The sequence below is a fragment of the Hemicordylus capensis genome, chromosome 3 (genome assembly GCF_027244095.1).
Source record: "Hemicordylus capensis ecotype Gifberg chromosome 3, rHemCap1.1.pri, whole genome shotgun sequence".
Classification (NCBI taxonomy): domain Eukaryota; kingdom Metazoa; phylum Chordata; class Lepidosauria; order Squamata; family Cordylidae; genus Hemicordylus; species Hemicordylus capensis.
The window spans coordinates 266,782,043-266,794,519 of NC_069659.1; the positions used below are offsets into that span (position 1 = coordinate 266,782,043).

Consider the following 12,477-nt stretch of genomic DNA (forward strand, 5'->3'; position numbering starts at 1 on the left):
ATAACTTTGGGCCTCCTTCAGGCCAGAAACTTTAAAAAGAGGAAAGAATTAAAGTCTTAAACATGTATTTAAGAAGAAAAATGTAAAGCCACATTCTCCATGTAAAAGGAAAATTACGACATGGGCTGCAATTCAGTTATTTTTCCTTTATCCATCAGAGGGCAGCAGCAGAAAAAATAATGGTAAAGATACAGTTTGTTTCACTAAAATGTTTGTATTGGTTTGCAATTTAGAAATAATATTTTAAATAAAAAATGAATAGTTGTAATCCAGTCTCTGCCAGGGGCATACCTGTAACTAAACATGGTGAGCAAATGTCCCTGGGTCCCTGAGACATTTCTTGTACATGGGGAGTGTGTGATACTGCACAAGATCGAATGAAAAGGTGGGCAGAGAATGTTTTGTTTTTTCACTATGTCTTTACATTTCTTCTGTAGCAAAGACATGAACAGATGAGAAGGCAGTGGGGGATCTGGGGTGGAGTAGGGGCCCATCTTTATGTCTTGTCCTAGGATCCACTTGAACCTTGCTAGGCCCCTAGACAACAGGAAGTTCAATGCAAGTGGTTTCCTGTAAGCATTTGTGCTGATTATTATTTAAAATGTAGGATTATTTTACATTATTATTAAATATGTAAATAAGATGAAACTTCATGAAGGAAAATGCTGTGCCATGTTGGGGATTCTGAAATGTAAGTTGTATGTGTTTTTAAATTTTTATTTGGACTTGTGTGACATTATTTTACTTAGATTTTGTGTTGTGTAATCTGCTTTTATTGCATTTTATTATATTGTGTAATTATTACCATGTTTTGCTATGAACAGATGACTAAATGCAAATAAAATCTATCAAATCTAATCTAAATATAGTCTTCAGTTTCAATAGACAGAACCTTACTTGCTCATGTCCCAGCAATGATTTGGCTAATCCTTCTGGAAAATTCTCCAGCTAAACTGTTTCCAAAGCTAGAAAAATATAAATGGAAAGGCAGTGCTAATGATAATATACCCACACAGCATCAGCTACCGAAGTCAGGAAAAAGACCCAGAAAATTTTAGCATGTCCCTATGACTGGGCCTGTTTTTGCTTGACCTGCTCCAATAATTTACAACACGAAAGAAGATCTAACTAACTGAGTGCATTCAGACCCATATGTGGGAACATACAGATCACACATAGTAAGTAGAACAAATCCCTACATTTCCCTTCAACTGTCAATGTTCACATTATGAAACTCCACAGCTACAAGTAGAGAACATTTGGATGTTGCTAGCCATGTTTTTACAGGAACATCGAAGGACTGAAAACTACTCTGAGTCAGGAAATTTTACTGCCCGAGCCTGCACTGTGGGAACAGAAAGGCCCTGACAACTTGAATTCCATCCCAGCAGAAATTGTTGTGAATACCAGCAGAAGCCATTCATTCTTGATGCTGTTGATTCGGTGTAGAAAATTCTCATCCCAGTGTACTCTAGTGGAGTTACTCTTTGGAAATTCTGGATAAAACATATAACCTTGATAACCAATTTTCCCAGCAGAAGGCATTATTGTTTCTTTGGCCCCTCAGCTATCCTCAAAGGATGTCTGCCTTTCTTTAGTGTGTAAGAGAAACCAATACCAATATCTACACAAAGTTATCAAGAAATATCAGCAAGGTATCATAAAAGATTTGTGCTATTGTTTCTGAATTCATACTAAATGAACATTATTGCCTGGCCCTGAAAATGTCACAAGATAATATCTTAAACAAGGATTCATTCTAAACATCTGAGAAATTGTGTTTCCTATACAGTGATGAGGAATGGGGTGGGGATGGGGGGCTGTTGTATAAGACTTTGAGTCCTGGATCTACAACATAACCAAGTCAATGATTTGTAGCTCGACACTTTGTAACCAGAAGAAGAATCTGGACAGACATTCCACAAATTCAGCTCTGTGCTAGCTTGACCACACTAGAACCCAAGAAGATGAAGGCATAGGGGCCATAAATAAATTTCAACATGAACACTTGTATGTAGACTCCTCTTATTGAAAGTTGAGCAATTATATGAATATAGGAAGTTGCCTTATTCAGTGTTAGACCATTCTAGATCAGTATTATCTTCGCAGATTGGCAGCTGTTCTCTGGGGTTTCAGACAGGTATCTTTCTAAGTCCTATATGGAGATGCCAGGATTTGAACCTGAAACCTTCTGCCTGCAAAGCATGTTCTCCACCACTGAACTATGGCATTTCCTAGCAAGCTAGAAATGCTTGGTTAGATAGACTTTTTGTCTGATCCAGCAGGGTTATTCTTATGAGCTACGGTATACCCCAGGAGCTTTGAAATCAATCACAGGTCATAGAGGTTGCACCAAGAATGGCTCCCCCATAAGGCCGTGTGAGGCAATGGACTCAGGTGACAAATGTATCATAGGAACATAGGAAACTGCCAAATACTGAGTCAGGCCATTGGTCTATCTAGCTCAATATTGTCTTCACAGACTGGCAGTGGCTTCTCCAAGGTTGCAGGCAGGAATTTATCTCAGCCCTATCTTGGAGAAGCCAGGGAGGGAACTTGAAACCTTCTGCTCTTCCCAGAGCAGCTTCATCCCCTGAGGGGAATATCTTGCAGTGCTCACACATCAAGTCTTCCATTCAGATGCAATCAGGGCGGACCCTGCTTAGCTATGGGGACAAGTCATGCTTGCTACCACAAGACCAGCTCTCTTCTCCTGTGATGGCAAGTGTGGGGCCCTGCTCCCACAAAGGTATCAGCACAACTGCCTGCTGCCGCTGCCCCACCTGGGCTTCTAAAGTTACCCCTTGGTGCCCCCCCGACTCACTGCCCCATCCCCTGGGCCAGAGCCCAGCACTAACCGACTTAATCTTCACTATCCAGACTCATTTTAAACACCAGGTGAAGTCCTTCTTGATCACGCAAGCTTTTAAAAAATGTCTTTACACTTTAAAAAAATGTATTGTAGCTTTTTGTTTTTAATGTTCTATTATTATTAATAATAATAATAATAATAATAATAATAATAATAATAATATTATGGGACTTCCGACTACAAACAGACAAACATCTGCCACACAATACACCAGATATAACTGTAGTCGAGAAGAAAGAAAAACAAGTCCAAATAATCGACATAGCAATACCAGGGGATAGCAGAATAGAAGAAAAAGAAATAGAAAAAAATCACAAATTACAAAGATCTACAAATTGAAATTGAAAGGCTGTGGCAGAAGAAGACCAAAATAATCCCAGCGGTAATTGGCACCCTAGGTGCAATTCCAAAACAACTTGAAGAGCACCTCAACAACACCATAGGGCCCACAGAAATCACCATCAGCCAATTACAAAAAGCAGCTTTACTGGGAACAGCCTATATTCTGCAACAATATCTATAACAACAACAACAACAACAATAAAATGCAGCCATCCCAGGTCCTTGGGAAAGACTCGATGTCTGGATAAAACAAACCAGTCAATAACACCTGTCTGACTGTTTCAACAAGAAATAATGTGGTCCACACTGTCCTCCAAGCAGTGGGCAGGCAGTGGGCATTCAGCTTTACTAGTCAGTCTGTCTCTTACCACTGCCAACCAATCCACGGGTTTGCTCACTCTTTCTGACCCTTCCCCTCCATATTAATCTTCCTCAATAGTTATTATCATAATTAGCTGCCTGATATAGTTAGCTAAGGGATTTTAAATCCCAGCTCCCAAAAGTGCAGCCCCTTACCATTTTACAGATAGACTTTGCTTCCTCAGAGAATTTATGGGAATACACCTCTTCAGTCTCCAAGACTCTCCTGTCTACCTCTTCTCGCTTCACCTTTTCTTTCCTGCCACGAAAGGGCGATTGTCCTGCAATCATTTCATAAATCAAGCAACCTAATCCCCAGTAGTCAGGGCTAAGGGTGTATCGCTGGTTATTCAAGACTTCTGGAGCTGGAAGAGAAAGAAAGAGGAGATCCAGGAAAAGTTCTGTATTGACCATCTTACACTGACAGCTAAGTAAATATCAGCAGGTATGTTCAGGAATGAAAGGCAAGATTCCATTTTGATTAGGGCTGGTTTACATGTCACGTTTAGAGCCACTTTAAATTGCTCCACATGCTGGCTGTTACAAGGCATTTGTGTGGACTGCCTTTGTCACAGTGGCTTTAATTCAGGTCTCTCAAGGAGACACAGTGCTGGCCCATGATGTTTGAACCAGAGCATCAAATGGTGCCTCTCTGTTTAGCTATTAAATCACCAGTTAAACCAGTTACCTATGCCTTTCAAATCTCTCCCCTTTCCTAGCAGAAAAGGAAGGAAGAGGCATGGTGTCATTTGATCTTCCTCTGGACGCTGCCCATGAGGAAGGGGCTTGGTGGGCTGCCACACTGCCCTGAGAACTGGCCCACAAATCTGCTGTCCGGAGTTACCCATTCATCCTGGTTCATGGTAAAGCTGGCCCTGAAGAGAGATCTGAACAGTCTTCCACAACATCTTAAATCGTATTTTGAGGTAGTGTGGAAGAAGCTTCTGATCTCTCTTCAAAGGAACTGAATTAGAGCCACCCATGACTGAGAGTTATAGTACTCAAAATGCAGTGGGCAATCAATCTTCTCTGCACCTTGAAGTCTGCTCCCCTTTTGTTCCTGTATTTGGTGCCTTCCCTTCTTCTTTGGTTCTCTGTAATGTACTCTGCATTACAAACTCTGTAATGGTGTATTTGGTGCCTTCCCTTCTTCTTTGGTTCTCTGTAATGTACTCTGCATTACAAACAAAGTTCAAAATAGTAACATTCAGGGCTGATTACTAACAACATGGAATACCAAAAGCACTTACCCATATAGCCGACTGTTCCTACCCGTCCACGGATTGATTCACCCCCAGGGATCTTAACAGCTAGACCCAAATCAGATATTCTGATATGGCCTAAAGAGGGTGAAAATAGAGCAAATGTTTCATCATAGCTACAAACATCTAGAAAAAAATATTTTTTCTATTCAGTTCACATGATCAAAAACACTGCAAGGAAGAAAATGATAGTAGCCCTTTGGCAGAACTCATCTGAAAAAAGTGGCTCACTAGGCCTGCTCAGCATGAAAAGCAAAGGATTGACTAGAACTGTGGCTTCCTGTCCTCCCTGCAGGAAACGGTGGCATACAACTGGGAGTCTGGGAATTGTCTTAAGAGAAGGCAGATACTTTTTGCCCCTCTATCACTCAACACTAAGTCTAGGAGTCAGCTTTGTTTGTTTGTTGGCCTGTACTGATCTGTGTCAGCTATATGGACAAGAGCAGACTAAAGCACCCTGTACATCTGGGCTTGGTAATTTCATTTCTGGTATAACATTCCAAACACCTGGAATAAAGAGCAGCCACATTTGTTGGGAACTTGCTCTTCAACAATGTTTGCATTGCCAATACAAAAATACAATACAATGGTGTCCTGTTATGCAAATGACTCCAAAGCAAAAGGATAAAACACATCTAGAAATGAAAGCTGGGAGCACCATAATTGTACATTAATAAGAATGATTACTGAAGTAATGCAGAGAATATGTTAACCTAACCCACAGTGCTCTTCAGAATGGCTCTCTCGCTGTCCGTCTTCTCAGTTGTGCAGGAGTCATGGGTACAGCTGTTACCCAGTCATTCTCCATATTTTACAATAAGCACTGGTGATTGTTCAGCCTGCTACCCACTTCAGAAAATCATTTGCCTTTGCACAATACATGTCACACAACTAAATCTAAGCGACTTTACAGTGGAAGAAAAGGCCTCACCTAATGCTCTCAGACTTACCATAATCATCTAATAGGATATTTTCTGGCTTCAAATCCCTAAAAAAAAATACGGGAAAGATTGCAGTTATTTGTGTGAGAACCGCTTTGATAACATGAGAACAGCAAGGTCTCAGAAAGTATTTTCCTACTAACTATAAAACAGTGGGGAGCCAGCACACACTGTAAAGAATGCAACAAGCCAATTTAAAACCAATACAAAGCCTCCTAAAATGGTTTTGAAGCAAGATGCAGACCCCAGTCCTCAAATACTCTGTGGCCATTACCTGAAGCTCATGTCAACAGAACACTCTTGGAATTATGTAAATGAGGATGGTTATATAGTTGAAACAACAACATAATTTATTCTTCAGTCAGTGGTCAGGGCAGTGGCTTGCAGGGGCACAGCTCTAACTGAGTAAGGGTGGAAACAGATGTCCCTGGGCCCACCACCCCTGCTGCCAGCTAGCTGACAGTCTGGTCTTTGCTCTCCCCCTCAAGAGGTAGAAGGGAAGGGCCCATCTTCACTTCTTGTCCCATGGACAACCTTGCTATGCCCTGTGAAGCTAAGTATAAGAGACACAGGTTCAAACTCTTGTTCAGCTATAAAACTAACTGGCTATCCTCAGGCAAGTTATTCGTTCCTTTAAAACAAGAAACAGGAACAGGCTTCACATATATAAGTTCAACTGCATAATGGAGAACAGGGCTCCCAACTGCACATATTTTATACATGCATAGAGATCTGCTCTTACAGTCCTCAATAGGTGCCAGTCAAGGGCAGGGCTTGGCACCATGGTTGTGTTTCTCTGCCCCCCCCCCAACATGTGACATTTGTTGCCTGACACGGGCTACATCTCTCATTCTAAAAAAACCCTCACAGGGTTTTTGTAAGGGGGGAAATCAACTGTATTCCTTAGAAGGGCAAGATACAAACAAGATGGCAAAAATTTGAAAAATTCAGGGCAGCCTTCAAGTAGCTTTAAATAAATATCTGAAAAATAACAATAGAACGTTCATATACAACCACCTATGCTGTAATTCTCTGCAGCCTATTTTGTTAATTGTGGTTATAAAGTGCCACTAAGTAAAAATTACAATTTGTAATTTGTTTTACATCTCTTCCATTCATGTTCAGTAAGATTAGAAAAACAGAGAGCTGGTCCTGTGGGTCTTCTGTGAAATATTTCTGCTAATGCATATTTGCATGAATATACCTGTTTTATATTCTTACATTCTTGAGAGTTCAGTTGCTGTTTGTGCCCTCAAAAACCCATGTTAAAAATACTGCATGTGTGTGTGTGTGCATGTAGGGGAATATTGCTTAACTTGCAGCCAGGGGCTGTAGCAGAAGGGAATACGCCTCCCAGGAGATCTTGTGTTTCCAGGACTAACTGAAAAAGGAGTGCTTCCTGTTAGGATAGACTGAGGATATGGGAAGGGGCCAAAAGGTGCACCGAGGTAATTTTGGAGCCTGGATCCCAAGGCCTGTGGAGCCTCCCCACCCAACCCCTGGCAGCCAGACCTCACTGTAGATGAGAAGGGAAGCAGGGATAAGTTATGGATGGGGGTATGGAGGGAGTGTGTCAACACACTTCTCCTCATGCAACATCAAAAAAGTACACGAGTTTCTCTCATGGTACTTGTGATATTTATGAATGTTATTAATGCAGCATAGAATGCAAAAAAGGAAGAAAGGAAGAGGAAGAGGAAAGGGGAACATGCATATACTACACTATCTAGGACTCACCTTTGACCCTAATGTGCAACACAGAACCCAATTTTTCTATTATACAGCCCTTTCTCTTCTTCTTTTTTCTCAGAGCATATGTATGCTGCATACATACTGATTTGACAGTCATTTGTTCTTCCTAGGGAGCCCTGGGAATTTGTATGGCTGTGTATGTGTTTTTGAAGAGGGGTGGGGAGAGGGAGCTACATGTATAATGCAGAATTCGTGTCAGTCACACAATACTCTAAGTCACAATTTTATAAGTATAATTTTATAACTCTATAACTCTATAACTATAACATAATTTTATAACTATAAGTCATAATTTTAAATTGTTAAATTGTTTTTTGTATATGCTTTTAACTTGTTTTATGCTATTGTTAACCTCCCAGAGAAGAAAGTTTGGGGCAATGTACAAACCTGATAGATAGATTTTTTTTTTTGCAAGAGTTGTGAGCCATTGCTGTTAAACTAGTCTAGAACCAATAAATATGTCTAGAGTAGATATCATTCGCTCCCTCCCACTTTCTTCCCCATCCTGTCTTCATTTCTTTTGAAATGAAAAAAGAAAAAAAAATCTAAAGCAAATGTTGCTGTGACAATGGTGCAACTTACTCAGGTTAGATCACGAGTCACTTCTTGTCTCTCCTGAGCCCTAGTTGGACCAGTGCTCTAGGCAAAATAGGTTTCACATTTGCATTCTAAACCAATTTAAGCACAATCCAGTTTGATTGATGTATACATTACTACAGCTGCTTAACACTCCTCAGTAAGTGCTTGCACAAGTGGTCTATACATGTGAACAATGCAGCATCCAAAGCGGAACTCCTGGAAGGCGGTAACAGCTACTACCTGATTTGTGTAAATGGCAAGATTCAAATTTTCTAATTATAGAAGTAGACATTGAAATCTTCCTTGATTCCTCTCTTCAGACCCTTATCTCAAGAGTGTGTGTGTGGGGGCGGGGGGCAGGACAGAAAACCTTTTGAAATTTAACATCTGCACTGGCTCTGTCTCTCATGTTAAACAACAACAACAACAACAACATACAGAGCCTGCTTTGTTAGCAGATTTGGAAGTTCTGAACTGAACCTGAACAGGCAAAACTAGAGTTTTACCTAATGTTATGCACTCAGGTTGGAGCTGGCGGTTAAGCAGAAACCCAGTTCTGAGCTGGTTCAGATGAACACCAGTCTGCAGCAACTTCCACATATTAATGTTGGAGCTGCGGTATGAAAGCACTTCACCCGGCATCACTCAAGGATATGTCAGTGCAATCTCAGCATGTCCTTTAATCATGTGTGAGGGAGATCATCTGAACTGCCACTCTACATGTGCTACAAAACAGGGTAGAGGGGCAATTCAGATACTCTCCCACATACATGATTAAAGGACGAGCTGAGATTGCATTGGCACATCCTTGAGTATTGAGTGCTGTGGCCCCAACATTGCAACTTGATAAATAGGTGGAAGTTGTCCTCTGTGAAGCAACAGATTTATAGAGTTTCAGTTCCAGTAACCCAGACCAGTTTATTTACACATCAAAATTACAATTTCTGACCAAGGCCAAATTATGTGGCATAGCTCCTACAAAACCAAGGAGCTGTCCAGCTAAAGAGTCCACATTCTCATTTTCTGAATCGCTGGATTTTTAAAGCCATCAGAGTATATACTTTTAAAAAACAACTCTATTTAACATCCTGCTATTTCATCTTACAAAATCCCAGTTAATACATGTACTTTTCAGAAGTGACAAAGACTATGTGAAATCTATGTCTTTTCAAAGACTATGGCAAAGTCTGACTATACTAGCTCATTTTCACATGGGTCACCATTTGTCTAAAATCACCCAAGATACCATGTTTTAGAATGTTCAAAGACATTCCACATACGTGCGTACTTCCATGTATGTGGCATATCTGAAGCTTTTTAATTGGGGGTAATTGTAAACACCTTCTCACATGAAAATGAAGTGGACAGAGTGTATACATGAGATTTTACCATGGGAGAAATAAGCATTTCTCTCTCAGTCTGGGATTATGAACTCAAGCAATTCATGCTTAAATTCATAATCCCAGCCTACTGAGAGAGGCATTTGTATTGCAAGATGACCACCCATTAAACAGGAACTCTCCTTCCCAGTATTTAAAAATTATTATTTTAATTATTTAGTTTTGCTATTTCTTGATAGGAAACTTAATGCTTTTCTCCGGCTAATCATGATGGAAACTTTTTGTTTGTTTAAAATATATCATGCATGTTATTTATTATTGTAAGCGAAGGCACATGTACTAAGAACATTTTTGTTTCCATCCTTTTGTTGGTTTAAATCCCAATTGACTTCATAAGATAAACTTTGCAAGATAAACCAATGGTACCACGCCTACTTTTCAAACAAACAATACTGAGAAACTATGTGAAGGGCAGGAGGACACAGAAGAAAATGGATAGCTTTATTTTGAAAACTACTGTATGCTTATTCTCAGTGTTAACAAAAAGACTCATAGTGTTGGAGTGATGCAATAAAAGGTCATTCTCCACGTACCTTTTTTATTCTAATTGTAAACATTTCCTTCAACAACCTACATTTCTTAATTCACTCACATTACACATTGGCTGCAATTGGAAACATTCAACGTTTAAGCTATTGCAAAAGATTAAAAAATTAATGGAGATCTATATGGTCATGGAAGTTAAAAATAAATAAATAAAGACCCACATTTTACTAGAGAATAATGTAGTGTTATATTGGTATCATACTGGAAAAGAATAATGACCAGTTTCCTAAAGAAGTGCACATACATAAAGAGGGATGGTGGGAACATGCCAGGGGTCCACATAAAATCCCTCTCATCCTTCTATGCGCATGCTGTTGTGCAAATGGGTGAAACATCACTGCTCTACCTACGTTCTGGAACTGCTCTGCAAGAGAGGAAACCTATAGACGTATTTCTTCTTTTCCAGAATGCTTCTGGAGCATGAGAAGAGTGGGGACATTTCAACCACTTTTGTGCAACCATACACATGTAGAGGGACTGTGGGGGAGTGGTGGACAGGTCCTAGTTGTATCTTTGGAGTCTCTCCTTATGCATGCACTTTGTTAGTCAGGATATCAGCCACTTGGTTTTGACAGAAAATAATTTTCAGGATCAAAGACAAGCTGTTTGTTTTCCCTGGATGAATAACAAAACAGTCTCCCCATTTTTTCCATCAGCAAAATGCAGCCGATGTTGTTTCCCTTCTTAGGACCAAACCAAACATGATGTGGGAGAACTATGAGCACATACAATTTGTGTCACCAGTATGAGGATAAATCCACTTTCCTTGTCATGATTCCAGGGAGGCAGTGGAGGACCTGAACCAGTGTCTGAGGGCAATGATAACTTGGCTGTGGGCTATCAAGCTGAAATATAATCCAGACAACACAAAAGAGCTTTTGGTCGGGAGAAAAATCAGTATGGGATTAGGGCATGCAACCTGCTCTGCACTCCCCTTGAAGGAGCAGGTTTGCAGTCTAGGAGTGCTCCTGGATGGTCAGATAGCGGATGTGGCCAGAAGTGCTCTTGCACAGCTTCAGTTGGCGTACCAAGCTGCACCATTTTCTGGAGAAGGCAGATCTGGCCACTATCACACATGCATCTAGTGCAAAATAGTGCAGCTAGTATGCAGTATGTCTTTGAGAGCATGTTACTTAGATATTGTACAATTTACATTGGCTCCTGGGATATTTCCAGGCCCAAATGGAAGTACTGGTCAATATTTTAAAAACCAAAATGATTTGGAAACAGGGTATTTAAAAGACCATATTTCTTTGCATGATCGTCAAAGTCCACTTAAATCTTCAAGGACAGCACTGCTGTACATCCCACCACCAGCAGATGAAGGTAGGTATGCAGGACAGGGCTTTTCAGCTGAGGAATCTAGATGGTTAAACTCTCTCTTCTGGGAATCTCTCTCTCTCTCTCTCTGTTTTGGTGTTGTTAAAACAAACCTCTTCGATGTGCCTCTAGTCTGGACTAAACTGTCCTCCCCGTGTTCTATTCTATGAACCTATGTTATACACCTATGTTATGTTTTGCTTTTGCTCCTGATATGACTTTCAGAATTTTGTTTCAAAAGCTTAATATTTAATTATTCTGTGTTATGTTGTGCTTTTTATATTTGATTTACAAGTTGCTTGGCTGTCCTCTTTATGGGACAGAAAGGCAGGATACAAATATTTTATAAGTGAAGAAACAAATCTGACATCTGTGCCTCAACTTGAAAGCAGCTGCTAGAGGGTAGAGACATGGATCATGAAAGCAGCTGCTAGAGGGTAGAGACCCTGGCATCATGCGAGGGGGCTTAATCTGGTACAATATGGTTACCTAGGCTATTTTGTTTCTCTCTGAAGTAATTAGCAGCTTTAGGAAGTGATTTATTTGGGCAAACAGATGTGGGCAAATACGTTGAACCCTCACCCCCCCCCCCCAGTGTCATGTGCTGATCCAAATTATATCCCAGCAGCTACATTTCAAACACAAAAAGTTGCCAGGAGATCCAGTCACAGATCTCCTGTGTCATGTCAGGTTTGGTCTGTTAACTCTAGCATTTGAATGGTATTGACTCATCTAGTTCTCATTTAGTTTGTGGTCTTGCATGAATGTGACAAATTAAAAATGATGCAGATACTTCTAGGGAAACCAAAATGACAGCATCTCTGACAAGTCACCACAAAGGCAGATTTTCATTTGGAAAATTAATCACAGTGAAGTCTTCTAAGGAAGTACAGTCATGATTCCAAAATGAACCCAGAGAATAGATAGCAGCATGCATCTCTGGCCTTTCGTTTTAGTTCGTCAGTTAGCTCCTAAATACTAAACTAAGGAATAGTTGTCTTTAAAAGCATGGAGGGAAGCATTATATGAAAAGAGGAATTCACATAATTCACCTTATTTTTCATTTATAACACATCGAACAACAAAATGATTCAACATGCTAA

General features: G+C 40.3%; 1 protein-coding gene across 5 annotated transcripts in view; it reads right to left on the reverse strand.

Annotated features, from left to right (window-relative positions):
- The window catches only part of GRK5 (G protein-coupled receptor kinase 5), a 252,331-nt gene that overhangs the window by 16,911 nt on the left and 222,943 nt on the right, over positions 1-12,477 (reverse strand). For all 5 annotated transcript variants that reach the window (XM_053309322.1, XM_053309324.1, XM_053309323.1 and 2 more), the window contains 3 exons: positions 5,787-5,824; positions 4,825-4,914; positions 3,731-3,939 (listed from right to left, as the gene is read on the reverse strand). In XM_053309322.1, the coding sequence (XP_053165297.1) occupies positions 3,731-3,939; positions 4,825-4,914; positions 5,787-5,824 (337 nt within the window). The remainder of the gene's footprint in view (positions 1-3,730; positions 3,940-4,824; positions 4,915-5,786; positions 5,825-12,477) is intronic.